The 15581-nt window shown below is 37.8% G+C and overlaps 1 protein-coding gene across 1 annotated transcript; it reads right to left on the bottom strand.

The window, feature by feature from the left end:
* Positions 1–9853: 9853 nt before the first annotated feature.
* Positions 9854–10834, bottom strand: LOC117332118. The gene has a single exon (XM_033891002.1). The coding sequence runs from the start codon at positions 10832–10834 to the stop codon at positions 9977–9979; it is 858 nt and encodes a 285-aa protein (XP_033746893.1). The 3' UTR covers positions 9854–9976.
* Positions 10835–15581: the final 4747 nt, after the last annotated feature.

Below are 15581 nucleotides of genomic sequence, written 5' to 3'. Positions count from 1 at the left end.
TTAGCTTGGTGGCGTTGTTTTGGACGTGACAGTATGTGATTTTACTTGCTTTTTATCGCACGCCGCATAATGATAACCGGGCTTCGGGTTCACTTTTACATTAAATATTGGCCGGATGTTGTCGTCACCAAAATTGCGAATGAAAGTTTACCTGCTATCCTGGAGAAATCTGCCTTCACCCTTGATGCTTCGGCCCCGGATGGCATACTTATTTATCACATACCTATGTAATCTTACAATAGTGATACAACAAATTTCGGTGGATGTTTTCTGTCGGTTTGTATCACACATGTGTGATACAAGATGTTGTATCACCATACTAGCCGGAACTACTTTTAAGGGGAATTCCCTTTTCCATGAAACTAAAAATAGAAAGTTCATTGGAAGAAATAAAGTGAAGCTGTATCTTACAACATTGATTAAAAATTATAAAAACATTTTTTTTTTAAATAAATGCATTTAATTACAAATAAAAATCAATTACTTGAATATTTTAAATGTACGTTTATTTCTCTTAAATAAATATTGTCCTCCGACATTTCTGTCGTCTGCTAGAGTCTGTTTGACAGCTCATAGTCTATCATCATAACATGGAACTTTCGGACGTTAACTTTGAAATTCTTCATGATATTATATTTGATGAAGTGGATAACGAGGAAGGGTTTGTAAAAGACGAAGAAAATCACATTGTTCCTTCACGCAGCCCGTACAAACATCTAACCCCTCATTACCTGTGTCTTCTCTCCAAGTTATGCCTGTCCCCCCACCAACGCCCGTCCCCCAAACAATGACAACACCGTCTGATCATGTATCTACAACTGCTCCCGAGCGTTCATTCACATTAGGGATAACAGACTTGCGTGATTACATAATGAGTAAAAGAAAATCCGCTGTCTCTACTCAACACTGTGTGGTATCATAATGCAAAATTGTTGGGGTTCAGGGTGTGCGACGAAAATAGGCAATTAAAATGGGGGGATCTTGAACTGAAAACTGACGAAAACGGCCAAGAATATTTGGAATTTAATGAAAGATCAACAAAAACTCGTGGAGGCAATTCAACTCACCAGAGGTCATTTAATCCAAAACTTTTTGTAAATCCCGAGAATTCATCCAGATGTCCAATCAAATCATTTAAACTTTACGCGAAACACAGGCCACACGAAATGAACACTGCAGAATATCCCTTTTATCTTGCTGTCAATCACAACGAGAACGGTAAACGTTGGTTTAAAAATCAGCCAATGGGGAAAAATAAGCTTTCTGATATGATGAAAACCATGGCAAACAATGCCGGCCTTGTTGGAAAAAAACCCAACCAATCCCTCCGAAAAACTCTGTGCACAAAACTTTTGCATTCTGGCGTAGCACCGACAACAATCATGCAGTTGAGTGGTCATAAAAATGTCAACAGTGTGAATAATATTATGCAGTGGCATCCATGCAGCAGCAACAGAAATGTGCGAACTTCTACAAAATGTCCCCGAAACATCTTTGTCAACAAAGTCTGTCCGATCGACAATTTCTCTTAGTGAAGTGGCAAAGAGAAATATCCAGTTATGAAAACGCGGTCGAACCAGTTAAAAATCCAATGCCAAGGTCATCTGAAGATTGTCAAAATCTTGCCACGGGAATGTTTTCTGGGGCAAATATTACTGGCGGCACATTTAACATTTCCTTTCAAATATCTTCCCAATCTTCCTCTCAAGTTATATCTCCTCCTAGGAAATATCGTAGAATCCTACGAATCACTGACGATGACGATGACTCGGGGTGACATGTCACTTGTTTTTGTGAATGAATTGCACGCGCTGTAACGTAGTCGCTCAACGACAGCCCATCAGCTATATGTCTAGGTATGGAGAATGTGTTTGATGCCATCGATATATAGGTTTAATTTGATTATTTTACTATATCCATGCTTAACTAATGCTAAATCAAATTAAATTAAACAGTATTTGTAAAGTTTGTTGCTTGAAGTAAACGATGCTGTATTTTAAATCATAATTAAATGCCGAACACTTTCACTGACAGTTGGGAGAATTTATTAAAATATATCTGATTGAAAATAAATGATTTCGCATCAATTAGTGCTGTGATTTTCCTTTACATTTTCAGTTTGAAAACAGAAGGGAGTTAATCAGTACAAAAATATTGATCAAGTGTAAACTGCCTAGATCTGTCAACTAGGCCTACACTTTTAATCAGTTGACGAACTATACTGTAATGATGACGAGTTGACGATATGACGATTTTTTTTTCTTCATTGAAAACGAAAATAATACATAGTGATGTGACGCCACTTGAAACCGCAAATGGATTCCATAATTAAGGAAAGTTGTAATTAATAAAGGTATGTGATAAAAGCAAAACCACCCATATGTGTTGATCTGTCGAGTCGGATCGCCCGAGTTTCTTGCGCGGAGGAAAAATATCACTCGTGTGCGGAGCAGCACACGAGTGATATTTTTCCTCCGCGCAAGAAACTCGGGCGATCCGACGTATTTTTATACAAGCGGGGCCTGGTCATTCATCTTCAATATAACAATGTGATGGGATATCGCTCTTGGCTATTTCTGATCCGATGTCGGCTTCACTTCCTCTGTTAACAGATTGCAGAGGAAATGGATCGATGTTTCCTCACGCACGCCAATGTGTTTGAAGGGAACTTAATTGAAATCTCCAAATACAAAGTGCCTCACCCGGTAGCCGTATTTTCTGAAACAATCCCGACAAATCTATTGAGAAATCAAAACATTGCCGGCGATGTATTAAATATCATATCTACAGTAATCTCAGATCAAACCAGTCTAGCCTACACACGATTTACATAGTATATGAGAGTGGTCTTATTATAGACGCCTGTTTTCAGAATTTTCATTACGCTCGGACATGCGTACACCCAATTTTTCATTTCTTTATATATATATCGTTTATATTTTGTACTTGTATCCATTAAGCTATCATAAAACATAGCTTTTTGCTACACATCTTATTTTTGTAGAGCATCCTCACACATATTAAAATGTCTCCTGGAATCATTGCATGTCCCTTGTAAAGTAATTAGTATTAGAAAAAGGCGGGCGGGGGAGGGCGGTTGGTGAACAGCGGTGTTATGAATATGAATTCCGTTTATTGTGTTTATTTTCAATTTCTGATATTTGAAATCTGTGTGTAATTTTGTTAAATGTAAAGTGCATTGGTTTGATTTGGTTTATTTTTGTTTAACGTCCTACTAACAGCTAAGGTCATTTAAGGACGGCCTACCGTGCGTGCGGTGAGTGCCTATGTGTGGTTTGGGAGGCTGCGGTATGTTCGTGTTAAGTCTCCTTGTGATAGGCCGGAACTTTTGCCGATTTATAGTGCTGCCTCACTGAAGCATACTGCTGAAGACACCCAGCAGCACACCCCACCCGGTCACATTAAACTGACAATAGGCGAACCAGTCGTCCCACTCCTGATATGCTGAGCGCTTAGCAGGAGTAGCAACTAAAGACTCTGGTATGTCTCGACTAGGGAACAGAACCCAAAGCCTTCCTCACAGGGGCGAACGCTCAACTGAAGGCCAAAAGTGTGGCACTGTCAAGGGAGACATTAGGAAGAAGAAAGTTATAAAGAAAGAAGAGAACAGATAAGATCCCAAATTTAGTCGCCTCTTACGATCATGCAGTGGGGGCAGCAGGTACCATTCTTACACACTACCTGCAGGGCATTGTAAAGTACAGTTTAGAAATGTTAGAGTAGTATACACCATTTATCTGTTAACCGGATCAGGGTTGTTACATGTATCTTCTAGTGGAAAGAACCACGAACATTGAATGTTGAACATATATGGAGTCGACTTAAATTGGATCCCTTTGTTCCATTGTTATCCCTTGGAACATATGGGTTCATTGATGTCTTTCTATCTTTCTTTCATTCTTTCTGTTTTCCTGTATCTTTCCTTCCTTTTCTTTCTTTCCTTTTCATTCTTGCATTCTTTTTCTTTTCTTTCTTTCTTTCTTTCAATGTGCTTTGTTTTCCTATAGGGTATGACTTGACAACAAGAGCTGGCTATTTACTTTAAATTGCCTAAAAGTAAATACCTTGAAAATAGATCCGAAAATTAAATATGATCCGCAAAAAGAACCCTTGTAAAATTTTGACAAACCTGAAATGAATTGAACCATCAAATCAACCTCTACACTAGCGAATCCATAATTCCGCTAAATCAGTGATATAACAATATTATAACATTATTCTCTGTTGAAATCCACACTGACAAGTTATCGGCGAGATGTATTCTTTTTGTCGCGGGAACCACACATAGGAGTCTTAGCTTTTCTAGTTATCATTAATCAAAACAATATTAAGAAATAAATAATGCACACGTCTTAGATAGAAATGAGCACGTGCAAATGATGCAATCAATCAATAACGACAGCATGACAAATGAAAGAATGAAAAATGATTTATTAATAACCAGAATTCGGATCTGATGAGCTAAAATTTTAAAGTATGGTTCCAAAAGTCATTATATAGGCACAGTTGTGAGTTTTGAAGGTTTCATCGCTCATCGCTTCAGATTACATTAATATTGAACCAACTCTCGATACGCTTACCCAGAACACCATATCAAGGTAATCCAAACAGACCATCATGATCTTGAAATATCTATTTATCTGTCTCTTAATACTCCATCAAGAGTAAGTAAATGTTTGATGCTACGCATCTAATTAGTATAATGTTTCTTTATTACACTCGTAAATAACTGATCACGTATTGTTCCAATACCGTGGTTTAGAATTGTGCGGGAAATTCTGTTAACATATTTTTATGACCAAAATGTATTTCTCTTATTCTTTCAAATAACTTCTAATTTGTCATTCTCATCATAAACTACACTTTAGTTAAAATAATGGATAAAACTTTCATAAGTCACCCTCTAGGAACTTTCATTTACATAAATTCCATAAACCGGAAGTTCACTTCAAAACCGGAAGTTGTCGATGTAAACAAAAAGTGGGCGTTTCCCATGTACACAAATACACGTGTTATCTTCCTTTTTTCATTGTAGCTGGTCTACATGGAAAATGTTTTCAATGTCTTATTTTTATCTTGAACAGCATTATATCATATTCATGTAAAAAGCCTTCCTACCTCATTCAAATTAAATTTATTTGTTATATTTTTATATTGTCATGCTCGGTTAATTCTTAAAATGTGTTTCTGTAAATTAAGTTTTTATGCATAGAAAAACTTAACATATTTGGTCATGTTTATGCTGTGTCCTTGCTGCACGAGTTGTTCCTAAATCGACCCCTCACTGCCAAGCAAGAGTAGCTCTACTAAGTTAATTCTTCCCCAGTTTTAACTTAGCGAATTTTCCCCAATTTTGTTTATTACTTTTTTTCGACATTAGATTTGCATTGTATTGTAATTAAATCCATTGTGTGGTTTAATTCGCGATTGATTTTGTATATCAATAACAAGAATGTCTATGTAATATTGTTTGTACATGTATATTAGTGACTTGAAGCTGCGACCACAATAAAGACCACATCAAACTTACCAGGCTGTCTCCATTATCATTTACAGGTTACCCAAACATATCAAACCGACACAAAAACCACGTTATATACATATCAGAATACTTAGTATTTGAAAGTGTTTGCGGTTGTGCCACCGTGATTTGAGGTTGTATGACTGGTGCTTTGGGAGCCTCAGTCCTGCTCTCTGAATCATCTTGCTTTGAGGTAAGGTTTCCAGCTCGGGACACACTCCCATGCATGACATATGCTGCCGATTTCACCTTCAACTGTTTGAAGGCTGCTAGAATGTTCAGTATATCCCAGTGCTCAGTTCATCAGCTTCCTCTGTCTTGCTGGATTCCACAGGATTCTTGACTGACTGACTAATACCTCTAACATGTTCTCAGACATGTTAGGAGTGTAAGACGATACTGTAAACATGGAAATTTACATGAAAGGGAATTTTACACTAATAAGTCCTATTGCTCGCAAAAAATCCCCCCATATCATTTTGATATCAATTTGGGCAATCTCAAACTACAAAACAAAAGCGAATGGACAGAATGCGAAAATTACCCCACGCACATAGTTTACATATCGAAATCACGAAATTAACCACTTTTACAGTATACCCAATATATGGTCATTCCCATTGAAAGCAATTGCGTACGATATATGTAGCTAATTCACAAGTACTTGTAGCACAGCTGCAATATAAGGTTATAACCCTTCAACCAAAAGGTATGGGAACATGATCAACAACTGATTATGTGTTGTTAGGATTGGGAAACATCTACATGCATAACAAATACCTAGCATCTCTGCACACAAAACCAAACTCCTCCAACAGGAAACTACTGTAAAATAGAGACCCGCATTCCACTATACAGCTGCGGCAACTACACCATACAACCATGATCAATTAAACATTTGGGGTGTACACAAAAATGTAGGGTAGGTTAGGAAAGGAAACCACAACATTGTTTTCTTGGCCATAATACCTGCTTCTCTGCTTTCTTCTGGCATATATGAATTTGTTAAGAGTATCTCAGAATCATTCCTGTGGCGAATCTCACCGGTGGAACTCGAGAACAAGTTTGATACAGTGTTGTTCAGGAAAACCATGATTGCACAATCATATGTTAAAAAATGGCTGTTGTGGCTCTCATGTCGAACTTTTGTTGAGGCCATCTTGGATTTCTGACAAATTCAGAAAATAACTAAATTTGAGCGGAATAACACATGGAATTTGAATTCCATGTGTTATTCCGCTCAAATTTAGTTATTTTCTATTTTTTTTTGGAAATCCAAGATGGCCTCAACAAAAGTTCGACATGAACATGTTGTGATTTTAAAAGGTTATGCACAGGGATGTTGCACGACATCGACTGAACTGAACAATCTTGCTATAGGCCCTCCCAACTGTTCGGATCGGATAACAATCAGAGACTGTTTGTGATAATATTTCTTTTAAATACGCAAACTCGACCTTATTTATCGTGATGTTCACCGTAATGGTGATATGCTAGGATGTAACTGGTTGGTTCATATGGTAAAGTTTAATGTGATAGCATTGGACATGTTGAAATAATATCTAAGGAAATCAAAACGTATTTCACTGTTACGCATTTTAATATTTACCGCATTAGGATTTTAACATGTTAAAATGTAAATGTTTAAATTCAATATGAGGGAATCTCACTGTAGTGCAACTAGTACGGCAACGATGTTTGGACTCGTTTCCGGTATCGCTTTGGCGACATAACAACTTCGACACGGCGATAAACACAAGTCAATATCTGCTTTTACAGGTATTCTAGGGATGCAGGGTAAGTTATGAATGATAAGGCATATATTAAGGTTTCACCAAGCCTTCAAAGCGATATCGCTTTTTATCCGAGATTTCAGTAAATAGATTTGAATGTCACGCATAAACAGATAATACCACTTTCAGCTTCATTTGGCTTCGATTTGTCGATTTGTTTTAGGACAATCTTCTACAATGATTCAATTTTTCAAAAGTTCAGATTTTGCCCTTTCTTTTGATATATAATTTGATTATGATAGTCTGATAAAGATAAAAATAATCCCAAATTTGTGTTCGATATCAAACTTCTATTGCAACGGTTTGGAACTTGGTAGTGTGTACGGTTGTGACACAAACTGCACTGAATCGAGTGTACGGTTTCGACTTATTTCTTTCAGATATGGACACGGAAACATGGATCAGTTTTTAAGCTATTATTGTAATTCCGGTATTGAAAGCTTCCAAAACATTATAATACACACATCAAAAGAACACCACGACGAAGTCCCTAAGACTAGGAGTTTTGAATTTAACGTCCAGGCCGGAAAACTTGGGTACAGAACTCACAATTTCCTGGTGGTCCCAAGCATTTTACACCAAAAAGGACAAAGTATATCAATAAAAAGCGGAGAGCCTGGCAACCTTATTATAAGCATAAACGATTTAAATGATAGAGATAAATTGAATGAAACGCTCATTCGAAGCCCACTCGCCAAACGAGTACGGACAAAGCATTCTATTCGGAGCACTGAAGAAGGAACATCTGATGACCAACAACAGGCTACGAACACTACTGAAGACGACGATTTTGATGCCGCATTCACCTATTTAGTTCATGATTGTGAAGCGGATTTTCATGCAGACGATGAAACAGATACCAAAACGCACAACGAAGCATATCTCGCCAAACTTATTCCATCCGTTTTACGGACGCTGAGGAAACATGAGCAGGTGGAAATATGGACTAAATTCAATGAACAATTAAGCAAAGATGAGTTCCCTACAAACAACATTTCTTACCTGCTTTTTCTGGATGTCGTTAGATGGTATAGCAACGAAAAGTCCATGGGTATGAGGTACGATGACAATGTCCAAAGTTTTGGAGAATAAGATTTAAACTATTTCATGGTCGCTTCCTACGATTCATGGGAGGTCCTAAACATAAAGGGCAGATACTTTTCGGAGAGTCGTCGAAAGGTTGTTTACTAGTATCACCTGCGGAGGCAAAAATCAATTTTGCCATACCTATGCGAAAGATAAGATTCCATGAATGCACCGGTCCCTGCACAAAACATAACCCCTGGCGTTCTTCGCACAATGCTGAACACATTTGCAAAACAGTCAACAAATGAGAAGACCAACAAAATATGTCTAGACGGAAAGAAAATTAACGCCAGTACTTCAGGAATACTAGGAGATGTGGACCTTTTTGGATTTGAGTCAGAGCCAACACTCTCGCAGCGACAAGATAAACTTCGAATCGAATTGAGCATGACCGAACAAGCCACGAAATTCACGAAATTGGCTGCATCCAGTTTGGTTGAGAAACTGAAAATATTGGTAACACTGCTCAGTGAGCGTACGAAAGAATTGAGACTGACAAAATCTGCAAGGCTGTGTTCACTTACCAAATTGAAGGATATAGCAGGTGACAATTGGAACAAGAAATATCTTTAAAAAAGATAAACGGCATAGTTTTAATGCTGGTGGTTATAATGTAAAACTACTGGAGAAATAAGTTAACGAACTACATTGTAATTAATAAATGCGCAGCTTCAGTACGGATAACAAAATTATATCAGTTTGAATCATTTTTGGTGATAATAAGACTGCAAATGTGTCATTTGAATAGATGCACCCACTTATTCAGCTTGCATTCAATTTAAAAGGGACATCACGGTAAAAACGTTGCAACTTTCACTGAATGTACGCGTTTTGTTCCTTTCCAGTAATGTTTCTGTGCTGTCCCAAAGTTCACAGTCAATCCCTAGCCTATGTCCAGCTTGACCACTCGATTTAGTTGGGAATCCCCCTCTAAATTTAGCGCGGAAATTATTTTTAAATCATTACGTGACTGTTTTGAAATCGCGGCAGCACAAACACACGATAGTTTACAAGGCGATATCTATATTCCATCTGGGTTAGTTGGATAACGATATTATACAGTGGTTTAAATGTTAAATAACACGTTCTGTATATATTACGGCACACATATTAATGTGTAAATAAGTGTAAACATTGTTCATATAGTATAGTGACAGTAGCGATGTACTGGCACAGACTGTATAAATATTACCGAGTTTGTGGAACTATTACCGAGTTTGTGTCACAGCGCTGCGCGCTGAAGTGTGTACGGTACATTTTCAATAGTAGTACAGCAACTGTTGATTGTATTGAATCGCCAACCGATAAGCTTGAAACAATGTATCGACCGTCCTGATTGGTTCTGTGCCGAAAGGGGCGGGGCGAACACGGAGTATGTACTGTACCAGGACCGTGGCTGTGTAATTACATGACTATGCAAAACAACGACAACTTTTACGTTTAAGTTTTAAGCATTTAATAAAGATCAGATACTCGTTGAACACATGGGTTATTACACACATATATATGCAATGTTGTTATGAACAGTATATTTATGATGCTTTACCTTCCGTGATTATACATATCCACACTGTCGGAAAAATCCAGACATGAACGAAGCAGGGAAATCAAGAGCATCTACAATAGCTAGCTCTAGGAAATTCTCGACCATTGCAGAGTTATATTGCAAACGCCGTTTCATGATTTGGAAAACACATTCAGTAACATTATATTGTGGTGAATAAGGTGGTTGAAAAACCAAAGTGACGCCATGTTGGTCAAGTAGGTGACGCAGAATTCTCTCGCCCTGGTGCTGGTGATGAAACCCACAGTTATCCATTACAATCACATCCCCGCGCGCAAACATAGGATTTCCCAATTCATTCCGCTCTTCCAATGCCTCGTCAAAAAAATTCACCATCTCCATAGCATTGGACGCTCCGTTCAGAATGTTATAATAATTGATCCCAAAGAAGCCACAACAAACATTAACAGTCAATGTGCTGTTACTTGCAAATTTCTGAGTTTCTATTGCCCTGGTCCCGAAATCGCTATGTCCGTAAGCTCTGTTTCCAGATGTAGTAAGCACAGAGGATTCATGAAAAAAGTGCATTTGTTGAGGTGTAAACTCCATCATTTTCGCAAGATACCGAACAACAAGATCATCGTGGTTAACTCTCTCGGTTTCCTGGGGAATTTTTGTCAGCTTCTTGTACGACATCCCAAGATCATTTTTCACAACACGATTTACTGTCGAGACAGATGGAACATTATCATTTGTACAAATGTTATTAACCAAGAGTTCTTCGCGAATTTCTCTAGCATAAATACTTGGCTTGCATTTCTTTTTGAATTCGACGAACTCCATAACATCTTGAGTCACCTTTTTACTTTTCAGTGGTTTCCGTTTGACGATGGGCGCTAAAGATCGCATCAAAAATCTTCATAATTTTGTGACATCCTGATTTAGACAAACCGGTCTTATCACTGATGGCTGAATATGAGAGTCCTTCTGAATGTAGATTAAAAACAGTTTTTCTCGTTTCCTCATTTTCACTTTTCCCCCTGGTGTAAACACGGCCCTTAGAATTTTGCATGTTTGAAGTAGTACGTTATATGTGTACAGTCGTGTGCACCGTCTAGACCTATAGTTTCCCGGTTTTTTTGTCAGACACGAAAGTAACCAAAGTGATTTGCATTACATAAGCTCACAACTACATGTGTATAACTGCAACTTGCAAGGTTTAACCAGCTAAATTTACAATATATCTAATATTTATACATTCAAAAGTTTATTATGCAGGTGTTCTTTCAATATGGACAACACAGTCTGTGTATTTTGAAAATTACGCACGTATTGATAGATGATCGTCAAGCTAACCAGCCCTTCGAACTTTGTCACCAGCTGACCCGGTCGACCCTTCAGTTCGGCGATATATTTTCCCCAATACACTGATTTGAGAGTCGGAAGGTCCATTGTATAGGGTAGATAGCATTTGCACTTCCTTTCACACCTCGTGTACAAGCTAAACTATCTGGGTCACGACCGCGATTCAGTTTTCATGTAATTTGGAAGGGTCAAACATCAGACAAAACAGGGACAATGTTTAAACATTTCAGCTTTATAAATAATTGGCCATGGTGACTGTTCAAAACTTGATCTGATCATGATGATAGAAAAAAAAAAAAAAAAAAAACATGGGTCGACCCGTATTTTTAGAGGTCGGTCGGGTTAGCCGAAACAAACTTTTTTTATTTGACCTGACTTCATTCTCATGATATTGACCGAGGTTTATCAGATTGTAGTTTTGTCAAGTAATTTGTTGGTTTTATATGGGTATCCTGATGTTCCTTTCAACACCAATCTCATTGTCCTTAATTACTTTATTAAATGACCATAGCTGTTCAAAGCTCAATACTAAGGGGTAAAACAATGGAATCAAAATGAAACCAAGTAGGGTGCATTTATCTTAGTCTTCCATTTTATATGTAAACAATACTAAAACATTGATCATGTTGATAGACAGACCAAATGAAGGACTGACACAATTATGCTATGCTTCCCTTTCTACACAATGAACCAGAGGATTTAATAAAACTTAAGACAGAATGATTATGTTAAACAATGTATTTTCAAATATATCAACATTTCGAACTGGTACATGTGCTGTATATGCCTTATATGCACAAATAAAACAAGTAACATTTTCTTCACACAAATATTTTGCATACATAATGCAAAAACAAGTCAACACACCACAGTCTGTTCATTTTGAGTGTATTGTTAATTTGAGTCATCTGGCAGTGGTGGATTTTCAGGTGGATCCTCTAATGGTAAAGGTGGGAAAATATCCGACTTCTCATAATTACTAGCAACTGGAGTCGAATTCCCCCACATCGTTGGATACATAATGGGGATGCTGCCACTCTGCCATGGATTGTACATGCAATTGTATGGGACATACGGTTGCTGCATTTGTTGAAAACCCCAGTTGGGTGACATTTGCATGAATGGGCTTATACCACTGGCATAACTTTGTGTACCAGGTGTATTAGGACTAGTTTCCAATGGGGTGGTGGTGGTGGTGGGGGTGGGGACATGTGTATCACCGTGTATCACACTCTTAGTTTTCTGCTCGCCTTTCATCAGAAGATTCTCAATGTTTTCTTTGGACAAATTGTCCGGAATTTTCCCCTCGCACGATATTTTTAAGATGCGAAGATCCCTCTGAAGTGTTTGTGATCCATTGCCAAGAGCATATTTGGAAGGGAAATGAACCTTATGGACAGGTCGAAGAACACAGATGAAATTTGTACTGTTGTGCTGCACAAATGTTTTGATGTTACTTATTTCATCCTCAATATTCTTAAGTCGTTTTTGGACAGAGGCAATTTCTTTGATCACCTGCAACATAATGAAATAAACATCAACATTTACATGATATCATCGATTGATATATGAATATTTTGAAAAATTTTGTTTCAGAATGAATTGGCTCAGAATCTGACCAGTCTTGTTTCTTGTAAAATGATAAAAAAATACCATAATTTGGACAATATATAATGATATGCCTTCCTATCAAGAAAGCATTTAATTGAGTAGATCCATCTGTCAAAGTGAAAATAAACTTTACTGTACCAATCTAAATTATTTTCAACTCAAAACTGAACTTTAGAAATACAAGACAACTGCCATTCCAATTGAAAAAAAACATATACATCATATGTTAACACACATATACGGCATGTACACAAAATCAGACAGAATATTGTGTTTCGCATACTGCATTAAATTATTTCTTTTTTCAATATTTGGCAAACTTCGTCTGGTATAAGTTGTATATTTTTTGAAATTGAACTATGACCTACACATGGGGAATTTGTATAACAAACGAAAATTTTACATTTTGAATATAGGCTAATTATATGATATAAGTACCTGTTATCCCTTGCTTGTGTTCAACATGCTTAGTTTCTAATCCACATACATCATATCCAGGACACGGAAGAAATGGACACGACTTGTTACCCTTGTTCTGTGTTGCTCTGTGACCTTTGTGATGGCAGTTGTCACAAACAAATTTGGTCATGTTGTTTCCAGGGATCGGCCTTACGTCAAGTTCCGTTGGTTTACTATTCATTTGTTTTAGACTGTCTTTTTTATGAAGTAGGAGAATGGTTAGAGTATCACGTTCATCGTTCAATTCATTCAGCTGGGATTTTAGGTGAGTGGATCCGGACTTCTCTTTTTCCACGGAACATGTTTTATCATCTGAAGACGACGTTGACTGTACTGGTGGATTTGGGACCCCTGACCCTGTATCAGCATTCTGATGTCCGCCTTCTTCGTCACATCCAAACAGTTTTTTAGGCATGTGGAAAGAACCACGTGTAAGACGTTCTTTCTTCAATTTTGATTTAGTTTCAGGGGTCTGGAGTGATATGATGCGATCTATCAGCATCCTTTTGAATACCTCGGGTATCCCCATCTGGTTTACCTCTCGTGGCTCTAAGTATCGTAGCGTCGAAGTACTTGTCACTGAATATTTCAGAAATTCATTTTTAAACGGGACCAATCCCGGATCAATATCCTCCAAAAACTTTACCACATTTTCATAACCCGCCATTCTCGCAAGTTTACTCATGTGCACACGAGTGTGAGAAAGGTGTGTGCATTTAGTTCGACCAATCAAATCAACGCTTACTCAGCGCGATCGACTTTGTTAGAGTACTGTCGATACACAGTAATGTAGTACCAATACCTGTCGTACTAGTGTTACACTCTGACCGTACACACTTCAGCGCGCAGCGCGTGTAATATTACAGAGTTTGTGTAAATATTACGGAGATTGTGGAAATCTTACCGAGCTTGTGTAAATATTACCGAGATTGTCATGACCTACTATCAAACAATCAAGCAGAATACGAGCGGCGTCCGTATTACTGCTGTTTTCATGTTTGAACTGTATTGTACTGCATCCCAAGTTTAATTCTAGGATTGTGTTTGACCCATTTTCCTATTATTCTCTTCATCGCGGAAGCTGTTATCGTTTTCAACCGCAGTCGATTCACATTGGAAGCCATTTTTGTTTCCATGTGTTTTAGTTTGTTGTGCGCATGCGTTTATCGTATATGTCACAAAATTTTTGCATATTCAGATTGTTGATCAGCGAATTGTGATAACCTTTTAATAATTGATGTTTTTATGTACATACCATCGAATTCGAATGGTTATTGTTCAGAAGGTTATTTTTTTAGAAGATATAGGTCTACCCAATAATATGATAAAAAATACAAAATAAATATTGGTTTACCGTGAGGTCCCTTTAACTTTGTTTCGTTTTTAACTGTATATCTGCATTTTGCATTGACCGCTACATTGACCAATCACATACTTCATCTTGACCAGTAACGCCACCTGTCGCGTCATATCCGGGGCCAAAACAAGTGTTATCTGAAATGGCTGCTTTAGAGGTCGACAGTATTTTATTTTTGTGCTATTCACTGGAGACAACAACAGATTTCAAAGCCCGATTCGATCAAGAACTCTGGTGTATGATGACAACAGAAATCTCGTTTCTCTACTGTGACAAGTCACCAAGGCCAAGCAAGAAATCTGACAAAGTTCCCATTATCCAAGGATTGATTAAGAATTATATAGAAAGCAATGTCAGTTTCAGAGCAGAGGTTGCATCCGTAAAAACAGAAGATTGCCCAGGAAAAAAAAGAGTCCGATTGACGAGACCTACTGCGTCCATAACACCTCTCAGGAAAATGTTGCATCATTGAGAATGGCTGAAGTGGCGCAAGCAGTACACGAAGCCTCAAAGATCTTCAACCAGGCATACCAGTTGAATCGCAAAAGAGCAACAGAGTTCCTAGGGTTCATGATCTCCGACTTGGATCGCATGTCATCGGAAACTAGCCTTACATCAATCCCTATAGCGTTTGGAATGAAAGGGTACAGCCTTCCGAATGATATGTTGAGAAATATGCTGGAATTCATACTTGTAGAATGTGCTACAGCTGGGTTATATGTTCCTGTTTGCTCCTTTGATGGGCAGTGGTATCGAATGACTGTACGGGACCAAGGCAACAAACCTCTGACCTTACTTCAGTTGCAGAAAGATGTTTATCAATCCATTAAGAAGATGCCTGCAACGAAAATAGTGTCCACTATT

The sequence above is a fragment of the Pecten maximus genome, chromosome 8 (assembly GCF_902652985.1).
Source record: "Pecten maximus chromosome 8, xPecMax1.1, whole genome shotgun sequence".
Lineage (NCBI taxonomy): Eukaryota > Metazoa > Mollusca > Bivalvia > Pectinida > Pectinidae > Pecten > Pecten maximus.
Note: the sequence above shows the minus strand (reverse complement) of the source record. Positions and strands in the feature narration are given on the sequence as shown.

Excerpts from the sequence above, each read along its gene's own strand:
- LOC117332118 (XM_033891002.1), bottom strand. The coding sequence starts at position 10,834 with ATGCGATCTTTAGCGCCCATCGTCAAACGGAAACCACTGAAAAGTAAA.